At 50.6% G+C, this 12568-nt stretch overlaps 1 protein-coding gene across 1 annotated transcript in view; it reads left to right on the top strand.

The window, feature by feature from the left end:
- Galnt16 (polypeptide N-acetylgalactosaminyltransferase 16) overlaps positions 1-7328 on the top strand; it is an 82524-nt gene extending 75196 nt beyond the window's left edge. Inside the window, exons 13-15 of the mRNA XM_013014176.1 lie at positions 2393-2534; positions 3109-3234; positions 6804-7328. Coding sequence (XP_012869630.1) covers positions 2393-2534; positions 3109-3234; positions 6804-6941 — 406 coding nt within the window. The 3' untranslated portion in view covers positions 6942-7328. The remainder of the gene's footprint in view (positions 1-2392; positions 2535-3108; positions 3235-6803) is intronic.
- Positions 7329-12568: the final 5240 nt, after the last annotated feature.

Genomic DNA, 12568 nt, shown 5'->3' with positions numbered 1-12568 from the left:
TTAATTCAAGATAAGAGTCTCACAAACTTTCCTGCCTGGGCTGTGAACCATAATCCTCAGATCTCAGCCTCCTGAATAGCTAGGATTAAAGGCGTAAGCCACCAGCACCTGGTTAGTACTACATTTTTAACAGACTGACTCTTGGACCTAGAAATAGATACCTTTCTCTTAAGAAGACAGTGCTGCATGATGCAGAAAGGCTGAGAAACCCTCACTCCTTGACTCTGCTCTCTGAGAGAGTGAGCAGCAGAGTGCTGTGCAGTGGCTGTGGGAAAGTGAGCAATGACTAAGGCATCCATTCAAACAAATACTACACATCCATCAGGTTACAGTCATGACTGCAGCAACACCCTGAGGAAGAATAATGCAAGCATCCGAGTGGCTGGGATGGGCCGCCTAAGGTCATTTTTTCCTGTTTCCAAGTCTTTTCAGTGGTCCATTTCTTCTCCCTGAGATCTTGACTGTGTCCCTTCTCAGAGACACTTTTCCTCATTTGGACACTGTAGTCCCTCCCTAGGACTGAGTTTCGTCCATAGTCCATGTCAGCATCTCATATATATCTTGCCAGTTAATGCGTTGTCATTACTGACACTCCCCAGGAACTCTGTGAGGACAGAGCCTTTGACCTATCTTGCCCATGGCTTCAGTTTTATGGCACCAGTGCCATAAAATTGGCATTCAGTAAACATTTTTTAAAAGGGGTGTGTGTGTGTGTGTGTGTGTGTGTGTGTGTGTGTGTGTGTGTGTGTGTGTGTGTGATATTAGGAGTTTGAATTTAGGATCTTGTGCCTGAGCCATACCATCAGTCCTGTTTTGCTTTTAGTCTTTCCACTAGGTTCTCATACTATCTTTGCTCAGGCTAACCTTAGAGCACAATTCCCCTATCTCTGCCTCCTGAGTATCTGGGACTAAGCATGCACCCAGGTTTTGGTTTTTGTTGGTCATGGGGCTTGAACTCAGGGCCTGGGTACTGTTTCTCAGTCGTTTTGCTCAGGGCTAGCACTCTATCACTTTGAGCCACAGTTCCACTTCTGGTTTCCTGGTGGTTAATTGGAGATAAGAGTCTCAGGGTCTTTCCTGCCCAGGCTGTCTTCAGTCTCAGCCTCCTTAGTAGCTAGGATTATAGGTGTGAGCCACCAGCACCTGGCTCCCGGGTTTAATAAACATTTTTGAGTGCATAAATCATCAGCATGGCTTGATAGTATGAAGTTAGCATTCTCCATCCATAGCTGTCACATTGGGAAGCACTTTACGCCACCATTGCTAGCTTTCTCCCAAGGACCCCAGCATGGCTTTCCAGAACATTCCACCCCTCAGAGCATGCATGACTTCCAAGGAAGCAAGTCTTTGCCTTGTGGTTTGTGGGAAGCAGCTACCGCAAGGTAATAATCAAGCTCTGGACATAAGCTTGATGATTAATCTCTATAACGTAACCCAAAGTCCCCAATACAGTGTGCCTGGAAAGTAATGAGACCCAAACTGATTCTGTGAACCATTTCCGAGCAAGTCCAGAAAAACTCGAACAACAGCAGCATCCTTGCAGGAAAGCTGGCAGCCTGGACAGTCCCAGTGCCCTGGACAATAGCTGTTCAGGGAACATTAATTTATAAAAAGGTAATAAGTAAACAATTTCCCGAAGTAACGATAAGGGGACTCTGAGAGGGTGAGGACAAGAGAACAACCATTTCTTTACATTCTGTCAGGATTCATCCAACCCCAGGAAGATGCCATTCAACGCCGGCCTAGGGGTAGGAGCTAAGAAGACTGTTGCAGGTGCTAGGGAAACTGGGCCTGGGCACTGTCCCTCAGCTCTTTGAGCCACTTTGAGCCACAGCACCACTTCCAGCTTTTTCTGCTTATGTGGTGCTGAGGAATCGAACCCAGGGCCTCATGCTTGCAAGGCAAGCGCTCTACCACTAAGCCACTTTCCCAGCCCCACCAGATATTCTTTCACAGTCCTTTGACTACAAATATCAGTTACTTTCTCAGCTCTTCATTTCTTTAGTCGTTAGTGAAACTAGTCACCTTTTTGTATTTGTGTATTTTCAGTTTGTTCCTCTCCAGAGCAACCCCTTCCTTGTCATTTTGAGGATGGGTGTTGAGTCCACCTTTGGCCACAGCCTCTCCTAGGCTGTAGACCCTTGTGTTTCCAGCCTCAGTCTCCCCCAAGGCTCCTCTGTGACTTGGGCCTAGCCTCCCGGGTAGTTTTTACACTTCAGAAGAACTTGCTGTGGACTGAGGTCATTCTCCTCTTGTCTTTCCCTCCTCCCCCTCCCTGCCAGCGAGCTGTACAGGTCTCAGAGATTTTGGTGACTAGATGCTGTCACTAGATGCAGAAGGGGTAGATAATCAGAAGGGCAGGGACCAGCCTGACCGCTACCTTTTCTCTCAGCGTCCCAGTGAAGGAGGTTCTTCCTGGCATCATTAAGCAGGGGGTAAACTGCTTGGAATCCCAGGGCCAGGACACCACAGGCGACTTCTTGCTGGGAATGGGGATCTGCAGAGGATCTGCCAAGAGTCCCCCGCCTGCCCAGGTAAGTTGCTTGGGGCCTCTGGGAGGCTCCATAGAGGCAGAGTTGCCTGGGCAATGGTCAGAGACCATTCTCATCCTCTATCCACACCCTCCACAAAGCCTCCTCCCTAGGGGCCCACAGTCTCCAGCTATGTGCCCATCCCCCTCTCGGCCCTCTGTGCCACCCATTTCTTCCTTCCCCTTCTAGCAGTTGCCATGGGGCCTGGACAGCTCCCAGTTCTCTGCTGGGGTGCAGCTGTGGTTGTGCAGACAGATCAGAGACCTCTAGGACTCTGTGCATATGAGTATCACACGTTGACACTGGAGCAGACCCTGTCCTGTATCCTGACATTTTCCCCTATCCTCAGAATACCTTGGTACCTCCTTGGCAGCCCTCTGACAGGCTCCCACTGAGCTTCTCCATCGTAATAGCTGATTCTGGAAACTTGGAAACATACAGAAGAATGGAAAGAACTCTGCAGTAAATACCATCTACCTGCCCACAACTTCTACAATTGTTTGTAGAAGATTCTATAGAAATACACTATTTGCTTTGCCACCAGTCTACCCATCTGTCCTTATTTTTTGTCTCACAGGCATGGCTGTTCAGCGACCACCTCATCCAGCAGCAGGGGAAGTGCCTGGCCGCCACCTCCACTTTAATGTCCTCCCCGGGGTCCCTGGTCACACTGCAGGTGTGCAACCCCAGAGAAGGCAAGCAGGTAAACCTCCCCTCCCACCCCACAGACAGCAGCCCTGGGAGGAGGGGGATGTGGTGGTGTGCCAGGTGCTAGTGGGGGTGTGCTAGCTTGATGAGCTCTCCAGAGTGAGGGTCTGTGGAGCCTAGAGGAGCATAAGGAAATCAATTCCTCCTGGGGGAGTTATACCTAGATCATTACCCACTCTCCCAGCCCCTGAATGAGGCAGTGCTACAACAAACCCCATCTTACAGGTAAGATTCACAGAGCACAGGCAGTCAGATCACATACATCTGGGAGGGGTAGAGCTGGGGTTTAAACCTGAGTCAGAGTGTCCTAAGCCCATAGTCTTAAACCAACACAGAGCAGATGTCCAATAAATATTGCTCTGTGTGTGTGCGTGCGTGGGTGTGTGTGCGTGCGTGCGTGCGTGCGTGCGCGCATGCGCAGTGGTACTGGAATTTGAATTCAGGGTCTAGTCCCTTAGTTTTTTTCCAAAACACGAGACTAGCACTCTCCCATTGAATGCCTTCAGTTCTGGCTTTCTAGTGGTGAATTGGAGACAAGAGTCTCATGAACTTTCCTGCCCTGGCTGGCTCCAAAACTCCATCCTCCTGAGTAGCTAGGATTACAAAGGTGAGCCACCAGCTCAATAAGTTATTTCTTGAGTGCTGCTTGGCTGGAGAAACTGAGGCACAGAGGCACTGAATTCCAGGCTGGTATAACCAGCCTCCAGCTCATTCGTCTACCAAGCACAGTATACCCAGGAGTCCTGCCCATGGAGGGGGGAACTGGAGCTCAGAGAGATGAAGTCACTTGCTCAGGGCACAAAGCAACTGGTGACTGAAGCTAGGTGTCTGGAGTCAACCAGCCCCCTTCTCTATTGCTCCCCTTGGGGGTTCCCCACTCCCTGGGGAGTAAGACACAAGGCAGAGGCAGAGGCAGAGGCTGCTCCAGGCCTTCACCTGACTGCCATGCCATGCAGCCGGCAGGTCAGTGCAGGGCTGAGGAGGGGCCTGGCTCTCACATTCAGCCTGCAGGGCTTTCCCCCAGCCTACTTCTGTTGCTGGGATCAGCTCCTTCTTTAGGGATGACTGGAAGTTTGCTATTCCATTCTGGAAAAGCAGCCAGGTCCTCTCCCTTCGGCTGTGACCGTGCACATGTGCATGTGTGTGCATGCATGCACCTAATGAGCAAAAGAGCTCTGTGGCCAGACACTTCTGTAATGCTCCATGACAGGATACATATCCTGCTTTCTGCCCCAAGGCTGAGTCCCTCTGCTCTTCAGTAGGGCTGGTGCAGCCTGCCTGTACCTGGCAAAGCCTTGAGCATACACCTGCCCTCTCCATGTTGAGGACAGAACTGGGAGTGTCCACTGGGGCAGCCTCCATTCACATGCTTCCCTAAGGCTGAGACCTCCATTTTCCCCTTTGTGTTGACCTGACTGCAGGGCTGTAGAGCTCTCCCTGGCCCCATTCATTCTGCTCCTGCAGGTCCTGCCAGGTTCCCCGGGCACGCTAGGGACCAGGAGAACAGGATAAACCCCTCTTCTACCACCAAAGCCTTCTGGAAATTCAGGCTTCCTGTGTTGAGTTCCATATTGGCCCTGATTCCAAGGCCTGATTGAGTTTCATGTATAAAGAGGCAGGAGGAGTCAGCAGGGCCAAGCTGAGCACCCTTTTCTCCTCTTGTATAGTGAAAGGCTCCCTCCATTGCCTTTCCTGGAAGGAATCTGCAAACCCTGACACACCGTGATAGGTTTGCGGCCAGTAGGGTCAGGCCCTAAGACTGCTTGGGAGAACTGGTCAGGAGTGAGAATCCTGTTCTTTCATCACACACCAAACTCTCACCTAGATATACAGTGTGCAGGGACTCCTGGGGAGAAGATGGCCGGAGGTTTAGCTACTGTGAGCATCTAAAAGAACAGGAAGCCATAGTTGCAGGGGGAGGTAGGGGGACATAGGGCCCTGTCCACCCACTACTCCTGACTGTTAAGCCAAGGGAGGCTGGTCTCAGTCTGGGTTCCATTTCCTAAGGGGAGCCCAGATTCTGCAGCTCCCTTCTTCCACCCTCCCCACCCCATATCCCCTCAGCAGCCCTGGGCCAGCACCTTTGGCTGGGTACAGCTCAGCTCTTCTAGGTAAGAACACACATCCCACCAATGGGGGAGCTTGCTGGACTCCCTGCTTCTTCTGGAAGGCAAGGTGGACAATAGAACGAGGGACCATGGTTGCATGGAGAGACACCAAAAACAGCCTCTGTTGTTAGTCGGTCTTCCCCTGAGCTTTGAAACCGGGTCTCGGCCTCTCATCCCTTCTTCATGATCCAAACAACACACCACCCTCCATCTAGGCCCTTGTAAAAATGTTCTATATGAAAACATTCCATCTTGTCCACTTGAGGGAGGAGGGTGCTGAGAGGTGAAAGCACTGACCCCGGAGTCCTTTTACCGCCTCTGAGAGAACTCGAGCCCCAACCACGGTGGCTAGGTCCGTTAGAGGGTAGATGTTACCAGCCTCATGGCTTTTGGAAACACAGGACTACAGGAAGAACTCTTGCTTACAGAGGCTAGATATTCACCTTAGCCAGAACTCCTAAACTGAGCTCCTCAGCTCAGCCCACAGGGAGCTGGTAGGGAAATACTCATAGGACAAAAAATTAAGACCAGACAGGGAGTGTGGTGAACTGGAGAGGAAGAGCCCATTTAGAGCAAATAGCAGGCAAATCCCCCGCCCAGCAAATGACATCACGTGAGCAACTGGGACCCGAGTCCAGAAAGGGACCCGAGTTAGAAAGGCAGGTGTGTAGGTGGTCACTAAGGGAAATTTCCAATAGACACCATACCGCTCAAACAAAATACATCTTTGAGTTGGATTCATCCCATGAGCATCTGTGTTGCCTCCTCTAGAACTTGGTGCCAAACTACAGAAACAAACCCTGCTGGGAGGGAACGTGCCTGGAGCTTATGTGTGGCCCTTTATATAAGGGATCCAGGCCGCTCTCCATGAGAAATATGTGTCCTAGATTTATACAGGGCTGGGTACACAGGTGAAATGAGATACAAACTAACTTCCTTCCTCCCTCCATCCCTCCCTCTCTTCCTACCTCCCTTTCTTCCTTCTTTCTTCCCTCCCTCTCTTCCTCCCCGCTCCTTCCTTTCTTCCTTTTGTTGGTGCCAGTAGTGGGGCTTGAACTGAGGCCCTGAGCACTATCCCTTAGCTTTTTCACTTAAACTCTTTACCACTTGAGCTACAGCTCCACTTCCGGCTTTTTTGCCAGTTAAGTGGAGAAATGGACTTTGCTTTCCAGGCTGACTTCAAACTCCCAATCCTCTGATCTCAGACTCTCAAATATTTAGGATTACAAGTGTGAGCCACTGTCACCCAGCTCCAAACTTATTCTTGCGATGCCGGGAATAGAACTTGTGCATACTGTGCCAACATGCTACCACTAAGCCACAGAAGTGTATTTCTTTTTATTTTATTTTTTTTTCTTTAACCGCGTGGTCTTTATTTCAGTGCCGGTGTTCATTTCTTCTTATAAAGGAAAAAAAAAACATTTTCTCCTTCCTTTCCCCTCTCCCTTCCTCTTAGAAATGGAGGAGAAAAGGATCTTTCATCCAGCATTCCGTCAGTGGCCTCTGCCTGGAGACGAAGCCCGCCCAGCTGGTGACCAGCAAGTGTCAGGCTGATGCCCAGGCCCAGCAGTGGCAGCTGCTGCCACATACATGATGGCAGCCCCTTGCCTCCTGGACCTTTTGCATGAGACATGGGGACTGGAAGGGGTTAGGGAGGGGGAGTGTCAAGCAGGCCGTTTCCATCTCCTTACATTTCTGCCAGATCATCAGCAAACACCCCTGCCACGACACATTTCTCCAAAGCTTCTTCTAGGGAGTAGGTGGTGGGGGTGGGGGCATACCCAATGTCCACTGTACCACCCAGGCTCTGCCCTGGGAGAGGAGATGGTCAGGTTGCAGACTGTTGCTGGGCAGACACTGGGCAGGTGCCCCTGGCCCTTTGTCCTCTCCCTTAGTTCTTCTTGGGGCCTGGCAGTGATGTGTGGGCCCTCCCCTTGCTGCCCATGGGAGCAAGGACATAAGTCCACACAGGAGTCACTTGTCCCCATGCCCACGGGGATAGCACAAGAGGAGAAAGTGGCCACATGTGTGAAGCGGCTGAAGGCTGGGGCAGGTGAACAGGAAGATGGCGAGAAAGCTCAGGGTCTGTCTGAGAGATGCCAGGCTTGGGTGTGGGGGGGGGAGAGGTGGGATCCTGAGAGCAAAGGATGAGGATTTTGCAGAACATGGATGGAGGAGCAGCAGCAAAGCACCAAAAGAACAAGATCTCTTTCCAGGACATTGTCGCACCCACCGCACTCTGCCACCCCAGAGCTGGAGCCCATGTGTGCCTCTGGTCCCACCCCAGGGATAGCCACAGTCCTAGCAGAAGGCTTCAGAAAGAGCTGGGACTCTTTTTTTTTTTATCAGACACCATTTCTTCTCCCCCCCCCTCTTTTTTTTTTTTTTTTTGGTCCATCATAGGGCTTGAACTCTGGGCCTGGGTGCTGTCCCTCAGCTCTTCAGCTCAAGGCAAGCACTCCACTACTTGAGCCACAGCTCTACTTCCAGTTTTCTGGTGGCATTGGAGATAATAAGAGTCTTGCAGACTTTCCTACCCAGCCTGTCTTTGAGCCGCAGTCCTCAGATCTCAGCCTCCTGAGTAGTTAGGATTACAGGCGTGAGCCACCAGCACCTGGCATAAACTTCACTTCTATTTGGCCATGTGTCAGGATGAGACCTCTCTCTTGGACCTTAATAGCCAGCTGATACTCTATTTTACCTGCCTGGCTTTGGATCCCCAGTTTCTCAAAGGTTCTTGCCTCTGTAAATAGACTGTCATAGGGCGGAAGGACCTCCTATCTTGAGCATGAACTGTCACTAGAGGCTAAGTCACACAGACCAAGCCTCACCCTGGGTCCCTTCCTCAGGCTTCCCAATGACCAGCTCCGGCAGTGTGCTAGGAGACTGGCTGCTGGCTCCATGTGGCATAGACCAAGTTTCCTCTCCCAGCCACCAAGAACATGGCTGCCACACCTCCCCAGAGCCTTGTCTGGAATCCTTCTGCTATTCCCTCATGGCTCTCCCCCCTGCCACTGGCTTCAGTAGTGTGATCTTGGACAAAAGACTTTTTGTACCAGGTCCTAAGGGGTCTTTCTCCCCAAAGCAAGCAGGGTGGATACTCCTACCTGGTCTATGAAAAACTACAACTTCATAGAGGAAGTTCACAGATTCCAGAAGGTTTAAGGCTCCCAAAATATTGCAGTCCACTTTTCTGCTTCATGGATTCCTGTTTCTTAAAACCATCCCTGATATGTGAAGGGTCTGAACCTTTGCTTTCTATTGGATCGGCGCCACCATTTAGCTGACTGCTGCCCCCCAATTCCCTTCTGTGCCCAAGCCATGATCCCCCTGTTCCCTCCACCTGGCCCATGGGGTTGGAAGCCAAGTGTCTGTGGTCCACAGCACCTGCTCTGGAAGGTTTCCTCAAACCTCTGGCTCTCACCAGCATCCTCTCTGCAATGCTTCTGCACCTGGGTACATGTGCACCCCTGCACTCAGCGCAGGGCCCTTTGCCTTCCTGACCATGTTTCTCGCATCCTCAGTGGTGATGTTATATCCACCACCATCTGCAGACCTCACCTTGGATCCTGTGTCCATCTGAGAAGCCTCCTGCTGCAGCCCAGGACAGAGCTGAAGCCAGGATGAAGGCTTTTCTCTGGAGGCCTGCATTTGCTCCAGTGTGGACCTTCAGGCTGGGAGCCTGGACTTGTCTGGTGGTGATGAATGTAAGGGCTGCTGCTCAGAGAGAGAGTCTCTCCCCCAGAGCCTGTGATCAGACCAGGCTCTGCACCTGTCAACTGTGGGACTCCGTCCATTCCTCCGTATGCTTTTCCTCTTCTTGACCAAAGCATGTGCCACTAGCTGTCCTTGAGGACGCTGTCTTTATGAAACACACCTGGAATAAAACCACTTCTTACATGTCCATGTGTACCAGTGCCTGCTTTTGACTTCAGTACCACTTCCCCTACCTGGAGGACCCAGGCCTCTGGTCTGTAAAAGTGAACTGAGCATGCTCCAGAACCCTCTCCTGCAGCTGGCAGCTGGATGCTTAGGGGGTGGGGAGGAGCCAGCAACAGCCCTGACAGTAGGGCAGTCTGGAACCAGTGCCAGACTGAGCCCAGGCTCCTCCTTATTTCATCACTCACAGGACTCTACTGGCTCTTAGAAATGGAAATCCAGGGGTTGGGAAGGTAGCTCAGTGGTAGAGCGCTTGCCTTGCATGCATGAGGCTCTGGGTTCAATTCCTCAGCACCACATAAGCAAAAAAGAAAAAAGCTGGAAGTGGCGCTGTGGCTCAAGTGGTAGAGCGCTAGCCTTGAGCTGAAGAGCTGAGGGACAGCACCCAGGCCCAGAGTTCAGGCCCCACGACTGGACCCCCCCCCCCAAAAAAAGAAATGGAAATCCAATCCGGGTGCTGGCAGCTCACACCTGTAATCCTAGCTACTCAGGAAGCTGAGGTCTCAGGATCATGGTTCAAAGCCAGCCCAAGCAGGAAAGTCCATGAGACTCTTATCTCCACTAAACTACGGAAAAAAATGCAGAAGTAGAGCTGTGGCTCAAATGGTAGAGTTCTGGCTTTGAACAAAAGAAGCTCAGGAACAGCACCCAGGTCCTGAGTTCAAGCTTCAGGGCACACACACACAGGCTTGACTAGATACGGATCTTCCACCAGGGCGCGCGCACACACACACACACACACACACACACACACACAGAGGCTTGAATAGATACGGATCTTCCACCAGGCTTGCCTTTGGCCAACCCTCTTACCTGTCTCTTGCCCCTCCCCCAAACTGCCCTTCTACTCTACAAATAAGAAGGCAGTGGTAAATTCAGACAGTGCATCCTCCCTGAATAAAACCAGCAAAAATACGTCTAGAAAGACTCGTAACAGCCTAGGCTTGCTTGATCTTGTAGCAGATGCTCTGCCTAACATTTCCATGGAAACCAATAGGAATTTCCTGCCCCCCCATTTCTGTGATCAGAAGCTGAACCTCCCCAGGTAAAAATAAATGCTGCTTTGACACACATGAACTGTAGCAGGCAGGCGAGGGTGTCCCTGTCCCCTCCTGGATGCAGCTATTTCCATCCTGTCCCCATTTGCCTCAGTGTAGAACTCCCCAAAGATCCTGACCCATGGGCCTCAGCGGCTTGTAACAAAACCCAACAGGCTGCAAAGCACACAACTTGGCTATAGCATTAGTGTGTGGTCTGGACTTAGGAAGCAGGTCACTACAGAAGCCCCTGGCCATTGTCATCATTCTTTTGTTCATTCATCCTCTCCTGGAGCCCAGTTCACAACTCAGCACTGAATTGGAACCTTCATAGCCAGGCTGGTAGCCTTTAGCCAGTCCCTGGAGGAACCAGCAAAGACCTTACCTAACAACGTGAGTGTCTCTCCAAGGAGAGAGGCTGGGATGGCAGGAGATACCTGCAAACTAGGGCCTCACACATAGTAGACACCACTTTACCACTGAGTTACAATCCCAGCCTTTGGCTCTGGTTTTATTTGCCCCAGTGAGGAGGAGGGGTGTGACAGCACAGGTAGCTGGGGCTTGAATTCAGGGACTTATACTCTTGCTTTGCTTTTTATCCAAGGCTAGTGCTCTTCTACTTGAGTCCATTTCCAGCTTGTTGCTAGTTAATTGGAGGTAAGAGTCTTAGGGACTTTCCTGACTGGGCTGGTTTCAAACCTTAATCCTTAGCTCTCAGTTTCCTGAGTAGCTAGGAGTACAGGCATGAGCCACCAGTGCTCAGCTGGTCCCTTGGCTCTGGTTCTCACCAAGGCCCAGCTCTTCAACAGCACATGAACACATACTCTCTCATGTGCAGTTGGGAGAATTAAATCAAGGGGTCTTTCAAGAGGTTTAGCATCCCAAGGCCTGCAGGGAATGTGTTTTACTACTCCAATGAGATGTGGGTCTCTCGCACCAAGTGACAAGCAAGGAAATCTGGAAAGACCAGAGGTTGTAATGTCCCCTTTCAGAAATCCAACCCTGTTGTCAGCGTGGCTGGCATTTGTGTGTCCCTGGGCTGGTCTGAGTCAGTGTTTCTAAAGAAGGAGGGAGAGGAGGGCCCAGCTGCTCTCATGGTGAAAAGTCTTCCCTGCTAGGTGTTTATGGAAGACCTGGAGTTGGAACAAGGGAAGACTTCTCTGTCCATTGAGTAGCTGAGCTGGATTGAGGCTCCAGTGTTCTTACTGGATTCAACCCAAGAAGTCTAAGGAAGATTTATTTAAAGACATTATTTTCTTCTCAACTTTAATTTCTTGACCTGTAAAATGAAGGCACTCATAACTCTAAAGGAATTTTTTCTTTGTGAAGATTGGTTTATTTAACAATTGCAAAGCATCTGCCCTTTTTAAATGCTTTGTAAATTTGTGTTGTTGCTACTACTACTAAGTATTTTCTATTCAAGTATGATATTACCTGCCTGTAATCCCAGCACTCAGGAGGCTAAGACAGCAGGATTGCAAGTTTGAAGCCAGCCTAGGCTACAGAGTATGACTTGTCTCAAAAAAAAAATTCTGAAAGTATGATATACACCAGGGTCCTTTTCTCGGGCTGAGAGCCTGGGGCATCAGTCAGTAGCTCTGTCCCTCAGATGCTGCTGCTTCCAAGCAGCTTGAAATGATATCCTGGGAATGCCTGGCTTGGTCTGGGAGGGTCCAGGGACGTCAGCCGGCCACCCCAGCTGGACTGATGGTTCAGTGGATCCCTTACTGAGTGGCCTGGCTTTTCCCTTTGTACATGCTGCATGGTGGGTGACACTGGATAGTCTAACCACAGAAGATTCTAAAAGGAAGTTAGAGAGGTCCAACTTCTTTAGCTAATGACCTTTTCTCTAGGTGGCTTTCTTCCTTCAGGGAAGGGTGGAGAATTCACTAACCCTGACTTGAGAGAATGTTTACAAGCCATCACACATGCCCAGGAGAAACTAGTTTCATCTTTGCTCTCAAGTTCTCTGATCTCAATCCATCTCAAAACCCAGACTGTCAGCTGGGCACAGGTGGCTCACACCTGCAGCTCTAGCTACTCAGGAGACTGAGATCTGAGGATCACTGAAGCCAGCCTGGACAGGAAAGACCATGAGACTCTTATTTCCAAATAACCAGCAAAAAGCCAGTAGTGCAGCTATGGCTCAAGTGGTAGAGCACTAGCCTTGAGTGGAGAAAAAAGTCTTGAGTGGAAAAAAAGCTCAGGGACAGTGCCCAGGCCCTAAGTCCCAGTACTAGCACAC

The sequence above is a fragment of the Dipodomys ordii genome, unplaced genomic scaffold, assembly GCF_000151885.1.
Source record: "Dipodomys ordii isolate 6190 unplaced genomic scaffold, Dord_2.0 Scaffold2, whole genome shotgun sequence".
NCBI lineage: Eukaryota > Metazoa > Chordata > Mammalia > Rodentia > Heteromyidae > Dipodomys > Dipodomys ordii.
Note: the sequence above shows the minus strand (reverse complement) of the source record. Positions and strands in the feature narration are given on the sequence as shown.